The sequence below is a fragment of the Callithrix jacchus genome, chromosome 7, assembly GCF_049354715.1.
Source record: "Callithrix jacchus isolate 240 chromosome 7, calJac240_pri, whole genome shotgun sequence".
NCBI classification, from domain to species: Eukaryota; Metazoa; Chordata; class Mammalia; order Primates; family Cebidae; genus Callithrix; species Callithrix jacchus.
In genome coordinates, this window is record NC_133508.1 from 102443651 (window position 1) to 102460397 (window position 16747).

General features: G+C 39.9%; 1 protein-coding gene across 8 annotated transcripts in view; it reads left to right on the forward strand.

The window, feature by feature from the left end:
- The window catches only part of AK4 (adenylate kinase 4), an 84526-nt gene extending 68302 nt beyond the window's left edge, over positions 1-16224 (forward strand). For all 8 annotated transcript variants that reach the window (XM_035251742.3, XM_054236375.2, XM_078332131.1 and 5 more), the window contains 3 exons: positions 3631-3803; positions 8900-9018; positions 10216-16224. In XM_035251742.3, coding sequence (XP_035107633.1) covers positions 3631-3803; positions 8900-9018; positions 10216-10330 — 407 coding nt within the window. In that variant the 3' untranslated portion in view covers positions 10331-16224. The remainder of the gene's footprint in view (positions 1-3630; positions 3804-8899; positions 9019-10215) is intronic.
- Positions 16225-16747: the final 523 nt, after the last annotated feature.

Here is a 16747-nt window from a genome sequence, read left to right on the forward strand (position 1 = left end):
ACAGGTGACTAAGTTAGGGACTTCGTAAATCTAAAAAGATTTGCATGTGTTTGGGACTTTCCTTCCCAGCTTTCTTCTGATGAAGTGAGATAGAGTCAACTTGTTCTTCAAAGTGGTTTGTTACCTGCTTGGAGGTAGAGTTAAGCCTGACAGAGAAACGGGGCAGATAAGTGTTTACTATCATACTTGCAGTGTTGCTGTCACTAAGAAGTTTGCTGGTTCGTCATGAATCAGGCATAAATATTAGAAAGACCCAAGTCCCGATCTGACTCCTAGATATTCCACTCTAGGAAGTCTGGGACAGGATCTGAGCATCCATCATCATCTATTTTTCTTTTGAGTCTTCCCTGGTGATTTTGATGTGTTCTATCAAATGGAGAACTCTTCAAGTTGTGGAATGGTTTATTTCTATAGTTGTTCCTTCTAAACCAACTTCAGGTACCTGTTGCTTGCAGTCTAAAGCCAGAATTAATTATCATCTATGGTCATTAGCAGGTCTGAATGTGCGAGTCCAGTTGGCAGCAGGTGCTACCCAATATGTTTTTGAAATTTGTCTTGCTGAGTTCAGCTTATTTTGTACACTTTGCATTTTCCTCCTCTAGAGGGCTCCAGAGCTAAGCTGAGCACACTGGCTTGTACCCTCATTAGACAAGGAAACCAGCCAGTAAGATTTGAGCTTTTATTCGTTGGAGGAACCAATGTTACATTATCTTTTACAGCTTCCTATTCTTTTCTAGTGCTTCCCTTCCACCCCACGCCCACCCCCAGCTCTCAACCTTTATCTGATGGATATAAAGACTTTCCTTGTTAGGGTCACAGTTAGCGGTGCTAGAACACAAGGCAGGGAGTGTGGCTAAGATTTCAGGTCTTTAAAAGAGAGATCTCTAAAATTCTTTGTTTATATTTATCAGTGAGAAGGTTGAATTTACATCTTCAATATATGAATAATTATGTATAAATTATTTACCCATGCAATTTCACTAATGTGATTTTTTTTTTTTTTTTAGACATTCTTACTCTGTCATCCAGGCTAGAGTGCAGTGGTACGAGCTCAGCTCATGGCAACCTCTGCCTCCCGGTTCAAGCAATTCTTGTGCCTCAGCCTCCCTAGTGGCTGGGATTACAGGTGTGCGCCACCATGTCCAGCTAATTTTTCTATTTTTAGTAGACACGGAGTATTGCCATGTGGGCCGGGCTGGTCTCAAACTTGTGGCCTCATGTGATCCGCCTGCCTGGGCTTCCCAAAGTGCTGGGATTACAGGCGTGACCCATCACACCCGGCCATTAACATGACATTCTTTTAAAAGAACGAGCCGAGCCCTTCCTGCCTCCCCCTTCCCCAAAGTTCAAATATTTTTTTTCTGTACTCTAATGAAGATGACTTTGGAAGCCACTGCTTTAGAAAATGTTTTTCATTGATGTGGCAGAGGTTTTGGGGGAGAGTTTATAGATGATCTTGAGGTTGTCTGGGTTATAGGTACCTTTCTTTTCTTTTTTGTTTCTTTCTCTTTTTCTCTGTCTTCCCTTCCTTCCTTTCCTTCTTTCCTTTTTTCTTTTTTCTTTTCTCTCTTCTCTTTTCTTTCTCAGGAGCTCACTATCTCACTGTGTCACCCAGGCTAGAGTGCAGTAGTGTGACTGTAGCTCACTTCAGCCTTGATCTCCTTGGAGTCAAGTGATCCTCCCACCCCAGCTTCAGCTTCCCAGATACCTGGGACTACAGGCATGCACCACCAGTAACAGCTAATTTTTTAATTTTTATTTTTGGTAGAGATGGGTTCTCTCTACATTGCCCAGGCTGGTCTTGACTTCCTGGCCTCAAGTGATCCCACTGCCTCGGCCTCCTAGAGTATTGAGATTACAGGCACTAGCAACTGTGTCCGGCCTTGCAGACACCTTTTTATTGCAGTTGTCCTCTTGACATTTTAGTAAAGAGTGAATTGTCCAGGGAAAGGCAGAATCCGACAGTCATTAACAGGGGACTTTATGTGGATGGCTCACTGGCAGTAAGGAAAGCTTTGGAGGGAGCATTGGAAAGTTTGCAGTAGGTGTCTGAAGCAGTAGCATGCGTGCATTTTGTCACATTTGACTCAGTGAGCACTCAGAAATCAGCTTGGCATTCATACAGACTTAGGGATTTCAATCCAGTGCTTCACATTCATGTTTGAGCCACCAACTTCCCGCAGTAAGGAAAGGAGTTCTTTGAATTGTAAGTGCTACAGAGCCATGAATACCCATTTATAAGTTGACATCTTGATACTTCCAATTTTGAAAGGGTAGATGGGCTGGTATCCTTATCTGAATGGATTTAAAAATTTCTCTTCCATATGTTGCATCTTTTATTATACTTTCAGCTCTTCATCTACCTGGTCCTTTTACCTAACTATGATATAAAGACATTTTTTAAAAAGTGACATTAGATCCAGCAAGATTTTTGCCAGAGCAGATAAACTAGAGTGATGTATTTAGGAAAAAGTTACCACGTTGCAGTCCCACCAGAGGCAAACCTGGAGTTACATTTAGAAAGGTCAATCTCTGAAGAAAAATGTAATTTGGGGTCATGTGACCTAACTCCTGAGGTCACCCAGAGCTTATACTTCAATCAGAAAAGGAAGAGATGCCCATGAGGCCAAATTTTAATTTCGTTATTTGCACATTTAGAAAAGTAGGAAGAATAAATTTTGCAGTATCGCAGATTTAAAAACACTAGTTCCTTTTAAAATCTTTAAACAGACTTCAAACAATTTAATTTTTTTTCCAGCTTTATTGTGGTGTATTTGATAAGTGTATATATTTAAGGTCTACAGCGTGATGTTTTGATACCTATAGTGTGAAATGCTTACCACAGTCAAGTTTAATAATTAACCACATATCCTTCGCCTCACAATAGGTATTATTTCTTGCGTGTGTGGTGAGAATCCTTAAAATCAACTCCCAGCACATTTCAAGTATGCAGTACAATATTTACGATTGTCACCATGCTGTTAATCAGATTGCCCGCTTTGGTTAAAGTGCAGACTCAGGTGAAGGTCTGGATGGAAGATTGTAGTTAAATTGATTTATACTCTAAAATAAATAAATATGTTATTTTTGCTAACCTAAGAACCTACTTATAAACTGTTAGCGTTAAAAGGATGTAAGATATAATGTTTTCCCTTCACTTGTTTAACAGAAGTGGAAATGGAAGTGATGTAACTTGCTTGAGGTCACACAGGTAGTTAAGAGGAGAGAAAGGACTAGAGTTAGGACTGGGTTAGTGATTTTTAGTTTAGTGCATTTTAAATTTTTATCAGGTGATTCCTTAATCTTTGCATCTTCCAAATGCAGAAGCTAGGTTATAGAATAGCATATTTTATTTTAATATTACATTTATAGAGGTAGATATTCTTGGTTAAAGCTCTTTTTTAAAAAATAATTTCAACTTTTAGAGTCAGAGGATACATGTGCAGGTTTGTGCATGGGTTTATTATGTGGTGCTAAGGTTTGGGATGCAAATTATCACATCACCCAGATAGTGTAAAGCTCCTTTTAGAATGGTACATGCAGATTTAATTCCGTCACTGAGAATGTTTCAAGAACTAATTGGAATTGGGCAATATCTTGCATTTGACTTGTTTTGTTTTTGGCATTTAGGTTTTCCTAGGACATTAGGACAAGCGGAAGCCCTGGACAAAATCTGTGAAATGGATCTAGTGATCAGTTTGAACATTCCATTTGAAACACTTAAAGATCGTCTCAGCCGTCGCTGGATTCACCCTCCTAGTGGAAGGGTATATAACCTGGATTTCAATCCACCTCATGTACATGTAAGAATATACAAAGTGCTTTCACAACCTGACAAGAAAAAGACAAACAATTTCCATTGAAAAGTGGAGAAAAGGATATGAGTAGACCATTCAAAAAAGAACAAATCTACATAACCAAAAAACATTTTTAAAATGTTCAAATTTAGTATTTGAAAAAGAATGATTGTTCTTTCTGATAAAGACTATTTGGTTTATGATAAAGACTATCTGATAAAGACAGATTAAGCTGTCTTTATCATACTGAACTACAGTTTTGGGTACTAGATAGTATTGCTTGTTATCATCCAAACGTGGAATACATGGCATTGTGTCTTACTAGGTTAATCTTTATGGAAATATTACACTTGAATATACAGAAAATTACTTCAAGGGGCTACGAATGGCTTCCCAACTCCTGGGTGCCATTGTGTCGGTCAAGTCCCAATGAGACTTTCTCACTTGAGTAAAGCACTCGTTTTGAAGTCTTCTTTTGAAAATGTAAAAGCTGACCAGGCCTCTTGGCCTGGTAAGTCGAGGCTGTAGTGAGCTGTGATTGTGCTACCACACTTCAGCCTGAATGACAGAGTAAAACCTAGTCTCCCGCCCGCCTCCAAAAAACATTGACATTCTGTAATTCTTTTATTAGATCCCTTCCTGATACCTATCTGGAGAAGCTATGATGGGGAAAAATGGATGGGAGAAAAAAAGGAGTTCTGACAATACAGATGGGAACACTGAAATCCAGCACAGATGCTTTACATTTTGACTTTGTCCAGATCTACTGATCAAGAGAGTCTCATAAAATTTGAAAAGCCTTACAACTGAATTGCTTTTCTCAGCCTCAGTTTCCCTAAAAGAACATCTTCAATTACCATGCTGCTTTTGAATACCGTAGTGAAGGTGCTAATCTAGACCAACACTACCAGCTGAGGTGAAGCAGCTGTGTTGTCTGGGGTATATGCCCTGGGGTTCGTCATCTCTAGCCAGGAACATTTAGGACACGGACACACATGAGAAGTTTAGCAGCAGAGGTTTAATAGGCAGAAGAGAAGGGAAAGAGAAACAACTGTCTCTATAGAGATAGAAGGGAGTCCAAGTGGAAAAGACCAGCTGGTGGTGGATGCTCCGGATTTTTTTTTTTTTTTTTTTTGAGACGGAGTTTCGCTCTTAAGTTACCCAGGCTGGAGTGCAATGGCGCCATCTCGGCTCACCGCAACCTCCACCTCCTGGGTTCAGGCAATTCTCCTGCCTCAGCCTCTTGAGTAGCTGGGATTACAGGCACGTGCCACCATGCCCAGCTAATTTTTTGTATTTTTAGCAGAGATGGGGTTTCACCATGTTGATCAGGATGGTCTCAATCTCTTGACCTAGTGATCCACCCGCCTCGGCCTCCCAAAGTGCTGGGATTACAGGCGTGAGCCACCGCACCTGGCCGCTCCGGATTTTATAGTCCATGGTGAGGAGTTCTGATTTACGTAGGGCTCACAGATTGGTTGGATCAGGCATGATGTTTACATAACGCTGGGGAGCGGTGGGGGTGGGGGGGGAAGGCTGGTCACCCCACCCTAATCTTATTATGCAAATAGAATCTTCTTGGCCTGCCCCATCTTGTCTGCTCCTTGCTGTACACATGGCTGACAAAGAGAAGAGAAGATGGAGCTGTCATCTTGAACATGTCCACGGAAGCTCCCTGCTTGCTTGTCTGTGCAACTGGACTTTACAGGCTTCTCTTTGTTCAAAAATGATTTGGGCTGCTTTTCATTAAAGAGAACAGCCTTACTGAGGACTCCCATCCCCTTATTATATGCCTACGTGATTTCTTCTGAACTCCTATATCCATCAGTGGTGGCCAGGTTCCCTGGGAAGAGGGGATGCTGTGGTTCTACCATCATTCTGCTTTCTGGAAATGGTTATATTTGCTGATGCTCTGAAATTCTAGGAATCACTTTCTGTGCCTTATGGTTGTAAGTGTAATAAAGAAGGTGGCAATAGAGATAATATACAGCCTTCTTCCGTCCCCATCTCTCTCGTCATGTTGGGTTAACAACCATGAAATACACATGTGATAATTACCTGGCTCACTCATAAATCATAAGAATAAGTCGTATACCCAAGGCGCTGAGCTGTAATGGGATTTTTGTGCGTTTTAAATTTATAGCCAGTTTCTGATTATCCAGTTGAGTTGCCTGCATCTCTTGGTTCTGGCCTACCTTTTGTCAGATTTATTTCTTGTGACTATCTCCCCTGGTGAGTAATAATCATGGATGTGAGAGGCAAAATTCAAAACGTATCCATTTTGTAATTTCTAAGGAGGTATGGTAGTTTCTGGGGAGATTAAAACAAATTTAAAATCAAGCAAGGTTTTGTTTTTTTTTTTTAAATTATAGATTTTCACTTCTTAGAATGTTTGTCCCTGATTGTCACGGGTATTTGAGTCATTTTAATACACCTTTAAATAATGTCATTAAAAATATTTTCATGCCTTCTATTTCCTCTTAATTTCAGTAGTTAAGAGTTTCAGCTAAAATAGATGTTATTTATTTTTATTTAATTTTTTTTTGAGGTGGAGTTTCTGCTTTACAAGAGTTTCTGAAAGAAGCATTACACATAGAAAGAAACAACCAGTATTAGCCTTTCTAAAGAATATACCAAAAAGTAAAGAGCATCAACATAAAGAAGAATTTACATCAACGAATGGATAAAATAACCAGTTAACATCAAATGGCAGTAACCCTAAATTTAAATTGACTAAATCCCCCAATCCAAAGATACAGCCAAAACCTAACAGTATGCTACACCCATACCCATTTCACATCCAAAGATACACAAAGACTGAAAACAAAGGGATGGAGAAAGATGTGCCAACCAAATGGAGAGCAAAAATAAATAAATAAATAAAAAGCAGGAGTTGCAATTCTTGCATCTGATAAAATAGATTTCAAAGCAACAAAGATATAGTGGTAAAAGGATCAATGCAACAATAAGAGCTAATGATCCTAACACCCAGATACATAAGACCCATAAAGAGATTTAGACTCAGCGAGACAGAAAATTAATAAGGATATCCAGGACTTGAACTCAGATCCGGAACAAGTAAGCTTAATAAATATTTATAGAGCTCTCCACTTTAAATACACAAAATATACATTCTCCACTTCAAATACACAAAATATTGATCGGCCATTATTAATACCCATTTTTAGAATAAAGCAATATTCCCGTTCTCTCTCCCTCTTTTGCTTCCTCTTTCTTCCTCTCCTTCACTCCTTTTTTTTCATTCTTTCCTTCTCTCCTTTTAAAAAAAAAGAGATGGAGTTTCACACTTGGTGCCCACCCTGGAATACAGTGGTGCAATATCGGGTCACTGCAACCTCTGCCTCTTGGGTTCAAGTGATTATCTTGCCTCAGCCTCCTGAGTAGTTGGGATTACAGGCACCTGCCACCATGCCCAGCTAGTTTTTGTATTTTTAGTAGAGTTGGGGTTTCACCATGTTGGCCAGGCTGATCTTGAACTCCTGACCTCAGGTGATTCACCTGCCTCGCCCTCCAAAGTGCTGGGGATTACAGGCTGCACCCAACTAAAACTTTTTTTGAGACAGAGTTTCGCTCTATCACTCAGGGTAGAGTGCAGTGACATGATCTCGGCTCACTGCAACCTCCACCTCCTGGGTTCAAGTAATTCTCCTGCCTCACCCTCCTGAGTAGCTGAGAATACATGCAACCGTCACCATGCCCTGCTAATTTTTGTATTTTTAGTAGAAATGTGGTTCTGTCATGTTGGCCAGGCTGGTCTCGAACTCCTAACCTTGAGTGATCCACTCACCTTGGCCTCACAAAGTGCTGAGATTATAGGCATGAGCCACTACACCCCAACTAGATGATAAATGTTATTTCGTATGATGAGAGTTGGGGGGGGGATTCTTATTTAACCCTATGTATTATGTCAGCTATAATTCTGTTATAATGTCCTCCATGAGATTTTTTGGGGGTGAATAGAAAGCTAGCAAAATAATTAGAGAAATACATTGCAGAAAATCATATATATTTTCAAATCAAATACCCAAAACTAACCAGGTAAGATGGCTTATGCCTGTAATTCCAGCACTTTGGGAGGCCAAGGCTGGTGGATCACCTCAGGTCAGGAGTTTGAGACCTGCCTAACCAACATGGTGAAACCCCATCGTCTCTACTAAAAATATAAAAAATTAGCTGGGCGTGGTGGTGGGTGGCTGTAACCCCACCTACTCAGGAGACTGAGGCAGGAGAATCACTTGAATCTGGGAGGTAGACATTGCAGTGAGCCGAGATTGCTCCATTGTACTCCAACCTGGGCAACAGTGAGAATCTGTCTCAAAAAAGAAAACTATATTAGTCCAAACTATAAGTTAAGGCATATTTTTTTTGCTTGTTTTACATTGAGAAAGAGGCAATACATAAGAAAAGCTAACATAAAGGATTTAACAAATCAACACCAGCTTCTCTTTTGAGTAATATACTTTAGGTGAGGACACAGTCACGTCAGTTTTTTTTTCCCTTCTGTATGTTCCTACAGTGTATGTCATAATTCAATCTAGTAAAATAACCTGAGTAAGAAATTTCATAGATGCTCCAGGATAGAACTGGAAAGCTGTCAGAGATGTTACTGAACTGTATTCTCCTAGATGAGTATTTTTCCCAAGTAAGCCAAGTTGGGTTTTTTTTTTTTTTTTGAGATTTTCTTTTCCGCATTAATAACTCAGGCTTTATTTTAGAAGGCAAGGTAGTTTTAGGGATAGTTAAGAGAACCAAGATGATATTGTCTGAAGGTTTGTTGTTGGGGGAGGTTGCATGGAATTTTAGAGTGAAATGAAAGTACCATTTATCAACCGCACTGGAACATGTTTAAAAAGATCTGAACTGTTAATAAAGGTTTAATGTCAGCTCCCAGGAAATAAGGTTAACATACTGTCAAGTGTGCTATTTCTTTTTCTACTACTCTTACAATTACCACTCTCACCAAGGCCTAATTTATAATGTGGTAGGAGTCAAAGATGAATACATAGTTTTGCACAGAAAAGTTTTTACCTATGAAAGGCCCAACTGTTGTCTATATTAATTGGTTTCCTTGGTATTTGTAGGGTATTGATGATGTCACTGGTGAACCATTAGTCCAGCAGGAGGATGATAAACCTGAAGCAGTTGCTGCCAGGCTAAGACAGTACAAAGATGTGGCAAAGCCAGTCATTGAATTATACAAGTGAGTGTGCTTCAATATTTCATGACAAAGGGCAGACTGGAAAGGTGTGGAGCCTGCTGGGAAGAACACTGGGCTGAGGCAGATTAGTGTTTCTTTAAGACAGATAAACCCTAAGGACCCAAAACCTTCCCAGAAGTCAGATGAAATGCTGGAGTTACACATGAAAGATAAGGTTCAGACTTTTATCCTGAAACTGTTACAACATAAGGACCTGAACCTGATCACTTCTGTCTGTTCTGGATGTAAAACAACATTGAGATTTATTTTCATTTTCTTAAAATTTTATGTGGTGGAGATAGTGGTCCCACATATGTTGACACTCCCACATATAAAAATAACTGGTTTGGATAGAAGATTAGAAGAGACGCCGGTGTGTCCCTTCTTGAAGTGTCTGTAGGGAGTTTAACAAAGGCTAAAAGTGTAAACCAGAGGTTAAAAGTTCAAATGGCTGCAGCGGCTAGGCAGGTATTAGAAATGAGTCTCAAACATGGTGGGGGATGTGTCAAACTAGACAGTTGAGTGACAGTTGAACTGCACAGGTCTTGGGCTGCTCCAGCCAATTATCACCCCCGGGGCACACAGGCCAGTGATTCCCGTTTTTCAGGAATAGCAGAAATCTGGCTCTCTGTGCATGTGTAAGGGAGGAATCTCGGTTTTCATATTGGCAACATATTAAAAATTTTTAAATAACATGCAAGTCAAACAAAACTGTGCGCTGAGTGCATTCAAAATGGCAGTTTATACTCTTGGCTACAATCACTTTCTGGCCTTATAGTCCCCAGAAAATTTAGCAAACCTTTATGTCAGAGTTTTATGATTATATTATTATGATAGGTCAATCATGTGTTCTGTGATTGATTTAAGTAATAAGGGTTTTAGTATTCCAAAGCTTTTCAGTGGTTTGCTTTTGAAAATTAAATATTGAGGCACATTTGGGATGGCCCCTATAATACTATTCTTTCATATGTTTTGAAGGGGAGAAAAAGGTGGCATCATGACAAGCATGCCAGAATGGCAGAAGCTATGACCTTATTTAGGTACACCCAGTGGGGGTGTTGATACGTGTGAAAGGGGCTGTTTTAGCACTTAGTGTGATATATGACATGAGATCATGCTTGTTCTATATCTAGGATCGTTTGCACTAATATGTGAAAAAGAAACCTAAAATGCCTTTGTATGTTGGACTTTGTTTTTCAGGAGCCGAGGAGTGCTCCACCAATTTTCTGGGACGGAGACGAACAAAATCTGGCCCTACGTTTACACGCTTTTCTCAAACAAGATCACACCTATTCAGTCCAAAGAAGCATATTGACCCTGCCCAGTGGAAGAACCAGGAAGATGTGGTCATTCATTCGTGTGTGTAGTATTGGTGCTGTGTCCAAATTAGAAGCTAGCTGAGGTAGCTTGCAGCATCTTTTCTAGTTGCAGTGGTGAACTGATAGGGAAACAGTTGAGCAGAAAGTGTTCACGAAGAGGCCCTCCTCTGCCTTTCAAAAAGAAGGTCACCTACACGTTTAAGGTGTCTCTGCACATGTCTCAAGCCCTTCACAAGAAAGCAAGTACAGTGTGGATTTCAAACGGGGTGTAACTTCAGCTCCAGCTGATTATTGACAGCTGTGTTGTTGCTGTGGTATCCTTTTTTACACGTGTTGGTGATGGTCTCTGGTTCTCCCCAACCCCTCAAAGGCTGTTGAACCACAGCACCAAGAAGGCTGAGAATGAACACGAAGGGCTCTAGCCCAGGCTTTGTCCTAGGCTGTGTGGTGTGTGCCCTCCTGGTGACAGTGAAATTGAAGCTGCTCACAGTGGTTGTTTCTCTGGTGTTGAGTGACTGTGTCCACAGTTCATTTTTTTCCAGTAGGAATAACTTTTTTCTGCATCCATACTCCATAGAGGCTCTCCTTTTCAGACATCCTGAGATGAAAGAATTTAGCTTCTGGTTTTTTGTTTGACTTTTTTTTTTAACATCTGTTTTCACTCTTAGGCTATTAAACAAAACAGATTGTTACTGCTCTTTTCCCTCTCAAATTAAGAACTGAGAGCAATGGGACTGTATTGAATCACTATACACCAGGAACTGAGCTATGAAGAGGATCTTACTAAACTGCTGGTGTGACTCTCATGGATTAACACTGTTCCTTTCTTTTGTTGTGAAAATAACCCCTAAAAGTCTTAGGAACCCCCTAAAGTCTTTTGGGAATCTGCAAAAAGGATGGGAAATATAAGTATTTAGCTACATAAATGTTATAAGGTCTTATGTGTAGAAGTAAAAAGATCATTTGGAATTACTGGACTAATTGAATAGTTAAGGTTTCTATTCAGGACAATAAAATGTATTTTGAAAGTGTTGCTAACTATTGATGCTGACAGTGTTTCACTCCTGTGAGTGACCCAAACATACTATAAATAGGTGGTGAAAGGAATGGAGCCTGTGGGGTTGAGCAGAATGTTGTACTGGCTGCCCCTGGACTGAGTATAACAGCTTTACAATTATAGGAAAACAAAATCTTTTTTTTTTTTCCTGTTCCAAAGATTCATCCTATGGGGTGGCCATAAAGTCTAGAATTAGATACTAATATTTTGTCATTCATTATAACATAATATCAATAAACCATTTGCTAAAAGATTTGCCTTGTTTCCAGACTTGGTGGCCACCTTGAATAATTTTTGCTGTCCTCTGGGAAGGATGATGAAATTTATTCCTGCTGCCTTAAAAATATATATCCCTTCATGCATCATGACTGTCCCCAGCGAGTGTCCTTTACTATTCCTGGGAGTGACTTCTGTCTAACTTTTCATACCGGTGAGACGGAAAGAAGCCTATTTTAGTACTTCAGTGGTGTTGAAACACATTACTTACTTTCTGAAGATGCTCCAGTGAATCCTCTGTCAATTCACTGCCATAAATAATCTGTATGATAATCCATCTTCCTTCTAGGTACTGCCCAAACTCTTGCCAGCTCCTCTCCCATTGTCCCTTCATGTGAATGTTTTTTGGATACCTTAGTGGAAATATAGAGCAGCCTCCTCCCCATCCTCTCAAACATAATGACATTCTTTACTATTTAGGTTTATATAGTAAAGATGCCCAGTCGGGTCTATGAATCATCAGTGCGTTATATTGACTCTGAGCACTTTAGAATTTAGAGTTGCAATCGAATGCCAGTTTGTGGAGATGGGGTGCATATTGGATATGGAGATAAAAGCTCAGGTTTGCTGGAGAACCAAGTATAAAGAAAAATAAGTTTGACATGAGGAAAATGCATGATTTAGAGTAGTTCTGCTGTAGAGAAAATTTCCACAAACTGGGAAATGTAGAGAGTTATTCTATAGAATAATCAAAAGGAAAGTCTGTGCTTTTTTGGCAACAGGAAAGTCTTCAAACTTCTTTCTTCACTTCTCATGTTTAGGTGACCCTCCAATGTGATCATTGCCTTTGGAGTTTGGGAGAGGTTTGGGAAATGGCTGATCCCTGTTTCCATACTTTCCTCGTCCACCCATCCTTCCCTCCCTCTTCTCCAGCTAAATGGACAATTCTGGCCAACATTGAGTCACTCAGTAGGTCTCAACAGTGGGTGTGTTTGCTGAGATTGTCCAGCAGTTGAGTGGTTTGATCTCACCTCCCTTGCTAGGCAAGACCAAAAAAAGACAAATATCTTTCCCATGATCTTTGAAACATAATGCTTATTTCATGGTCAATGGCCTTTAAAAAAATCTATTTCTGGTTTTCTTCAACGAACTCACTAGTTTTCCCTTAAATGATTTTGTAAAACTTAAGGTTATCTTCAAAATGTTTTGCCAAAAGTAAAAGTAAAGGGATGTCTTTCCCTGTTTTTTTCCTACTATCACATATGACCGTTCCTTCACCATTAAGCAAAGCAAGTGGTTGAAATGGTTTCTGAGGTGCCAACCTGACTTCGCATTCTGTCATTTTACCCAGCTCTTAATTCAGTTTGCTTCCATTATCCTAACAGATTTCTTACTTAGAACTTGGAAATGCTGCTGTGTTTAATACCCTCCAACACTAACGCAGACTTAAGATAGGTACTGTTTATTGAACACCTACTGAGTAAAATGCGGTTTTAGGACCTTTATAAACATTTAATCTTTCCAGCATCCTATGAAACAGTCATGATTTCATGTTGATAAACAAGACAGGGATCCCAGGGATGTGAAGCATCTTGCTCAGACTTCTGCAGCTGATGACCAGTGTAGCCAGGATTCCAGCCCAGGTTTTCCTGACTCCGAAGACTGAACTTGTTCCTGGATGTTTTCAATAACTACTTGTGTCCAAGCAACCAAGGGCCTTGAGTCTGCTTTGTTCTGCTTGTGGCCTCAGATCAAGAATAACAGAGCTAGTCTAGGTATGGACTAGGAGCTAGTCCATGCCTGTAGTCCCAGTGCTTTGGGAGGCTATGATGGGAAAATTAGTAGAAGTTCAAGACCAGCCCGGCCAATATTACAAGACTCCATCTCTACAGAAAAATTAAAAATTAGCCAGGCCTGATGATATATACTTGTGGTCCTAGTTACTCAGGAGACTGAGGCAGGAGGATTGTTTGATCCTAGGAGTTCGAGGCTGCAGTGAGCTATGATTGCACCTCTGCACCCCAGCCTAGGCAACACAGTGAGACCCTGTCTCTTTAAAAAAGAAAGTAGCAGAGCTCGAGCTGACCAAAGTGATGTTCACCTTTTTGTGATGTTCCTTTCCTCCTCCTCCTCTTGCTTAAGCAAAGACAGCTGCTAGAGGGGAGTCAGTCTTCCTGCATAAGACCTCCTTTATGAATAGAATAAAAGGCTGTCAGAGTAGGCTGGGCTTGGGTCCAGGCTAATCTGTGAAGGAAGCAAGCTCATGTTCCTTATCACTTTCGATGTCCACTGGGTCATGCCCCTGAAGTGGCCTTTACCCTTGAGCTATCCCCAGCCATGGTGCTCACACATAGGCTTTTGAGCTCCTTGGAGCTATCCAGGACCCGGCTCACTTTCTTTCCTGAGATCAGAACAAATCACCTCCTTACTCCCACTCCAAACAAGGTCTTGATGATAAATGAACCCTCAAAGTGCTGGTAGGTAAACAAACGATGATGGAGCATCGAACACAGATTAACTCCTGACATTTGTGCGATTGTCTCTAGATTCCATTACACATTAACATGACTCTGAATGCCAAATCCAAATCTTTGCCCATCTGCTTGTCGTGCAACAGTTGAGGCAGTAACCACGGGAGATTCACTTCCTGTTTTGTCCTTCCCCAGGGATTACTCCCCTGCTGCCCTCTGGCAGCCAAGCTCAGATGAGCTCTGTTGTTACCCTAGGTGTGCCCGTCTCTGGTAGGGAAGGAGAAAGGTAAGAATAGCCATTAATGAAGAAGGATTCTTGGAGAGAGGTGCTGGTGTGGTTTTTTCTGCTACTTAAGATGTTGAAACAGGATAACTTAGAAAGATGCCTGCACAAACCCATAAATAGTGCTTTTATACGATTTAGTTCACCAGTACCTGAGTTCAGCATTTGACATTAGCTTTTTGTCCAAGGAGTGAAAGCCTGCTGGAGGTCTTTGCTCTAATAACAAATACTGCTTACTTCCAAATGTGTTCAGGTAGAGGCAGTAGGTACTGTTTACTCCATGTTAGGTATGTTACATGCATTGGCTAATCAAATACTTATCAGCTACCTATGTAATAATCTCAATTGCCTCCTAGTTTTATAAGTGGAAATAATCCTGTTTATTTAAACGTGTTTTCATGTACCTATAGGGATTAATCAGGAAATTCAAAGAGCCTTTTTTATACCTTTCCCTAGTTTGAGCTCCCTGTTCTCATTAACAGATAGAACAATGTATTTACTTCAGCCTGGAATCTTTTATTTTTGGTGCTTCAGTGCAGAGACGGGAAACAGGTAGTTGCCCACTGTATCTACAGAGGGCATGTCTCATCTTTGTTCTGCTGGGTATAGGATTTCACCTGTGAATTCTGTTGATTATCTTTCACTTAGTTTCTTTACTTTCTGCAGTTGCTTTTGCTAAAGAGGCAGTTCGTAAGGTGAGGTCCTGTTCATAGTATGACTTGCTTTCTCACTGTCCCCTTCCATTTTTAGTATCTCTGGTCTATTTGATGTCTTTAACAAAAGAACCTGCTAATGGAGACTTTTAATATGGTAATGTGGTCTGGTAATAAGTTATTCCTTTCCACATGTAAGTGACCCAGTTTCCAGATGAGAAGTGTGCAAGCCTCAGATGTTGAGAAGCTGTATTTCAACTATGAAAAAAATCTGCTTCCTGAATCTGTTGAAATATAATTGTTCATACTTGCCATCCCTTATCTTTCTCATAACAATTTGCACAGTTCTTGCCAGAATAAATGCCATTATCTGTATGTTTCAGGGAATTCCCCAATTTGGTCAGTGAGGTGTGTGTGTGTGTGTGTGTGTGTGTGTGTGTGTGTGACTCAGTAAAACACTTCTAAAGGGTGAAAGCTCTTGTATGGCATATATATGAATTACTTCCTCTGGAAATAATCAGGTTATTCCCGGAAACGCAGTGTCATTCTTTAAGTAAAAGCTTTCCTGTTTAAAGCTTTTCAAAGGAGCAGACCACCTTGAAGATTCCCCCTAGGGTTGATATGTGTCTAATTCATTTTATAAAATTATTCTTGTCTTCATTTTAAAGCTTTGGCTGTATAGTCAGAAATGTCCTAAATAACAAACTATTTTGTATTTAATTTAGAGAAGAGTAAACGGAAGAAAAACGAAAACTCCGTCTTTATGTAAGCTCCAAGGATATTAGGGCTTAGAGGGCTTTTCTAGTTTTATGAGAATTTGTACTACTGATTTTTATATATTCTTGTTTTTGAGATGGACAGATCTCTGGGGAAATTGTTGAGTTACAATGGCATTTCACTGTGATCCCTCTCAAGCTCACATCAGTTCTGTAACCCAATGATGACCTGTCTCTTTGGTTTACTGTCCTGTGAAATGTCCGCTCAAGTTTCCCAGAAGTCGTGTGTTTACGATGAGTCAGAGTGATTTTCCTTGGTGGGATGGTTGTTGGCCTTCTTAATTTTGGTGTATGTGCTTCAAAGTATCTAAATCTCCCGTCTGATCTGTTTATGCTATCCTAACTGTTAATTTTATTATTGATTATTTTGATTATCTTGCTTGAAGGTTCATACTTCTCAATTTGATAGAAATAAAGTTTTTTTCTGCTTATAACTAGTGAATTCATTTAATGTTTATATAGCTTTTTATACTTTCATTTCATTTCACAAATACTTTCATTTATGCCGTCTGCAACCACTGCATTACCAACAGTGTCTCCAATTTGCAGATAAGAAAAATAACTCGATGTTACCTGGATAAGGTGACAGTTGATAGCAAAGCAAGAACCTGAACCGAGAATTATCATCCCCACTCCTGTTTTCTGTTCTGCTACACTATATTGCCTTATTTGTATACCCTTACGTTCTTTATTTGTCCAGCACTCTATTGTTTATAATTTTAATGTACATTCTTTGTTTTTTTCCCCTAACCACTAGACAACCAGGGATCTATTTATTTTTTTCTTGAAACAGTTAGATGAGGTGAGCAGATTCTCTCCCTGTTTTACACATTAGGAAAGTAGATCAGATTATATGACTCTAAGGTTGTAGCATCTGGGATTACTCAGCAGAAGCAGAAACTATAGCAGGTTTGTCACATGGGAGCTAGGATCACCAAGAAAGTAGAGCTGCTGCAG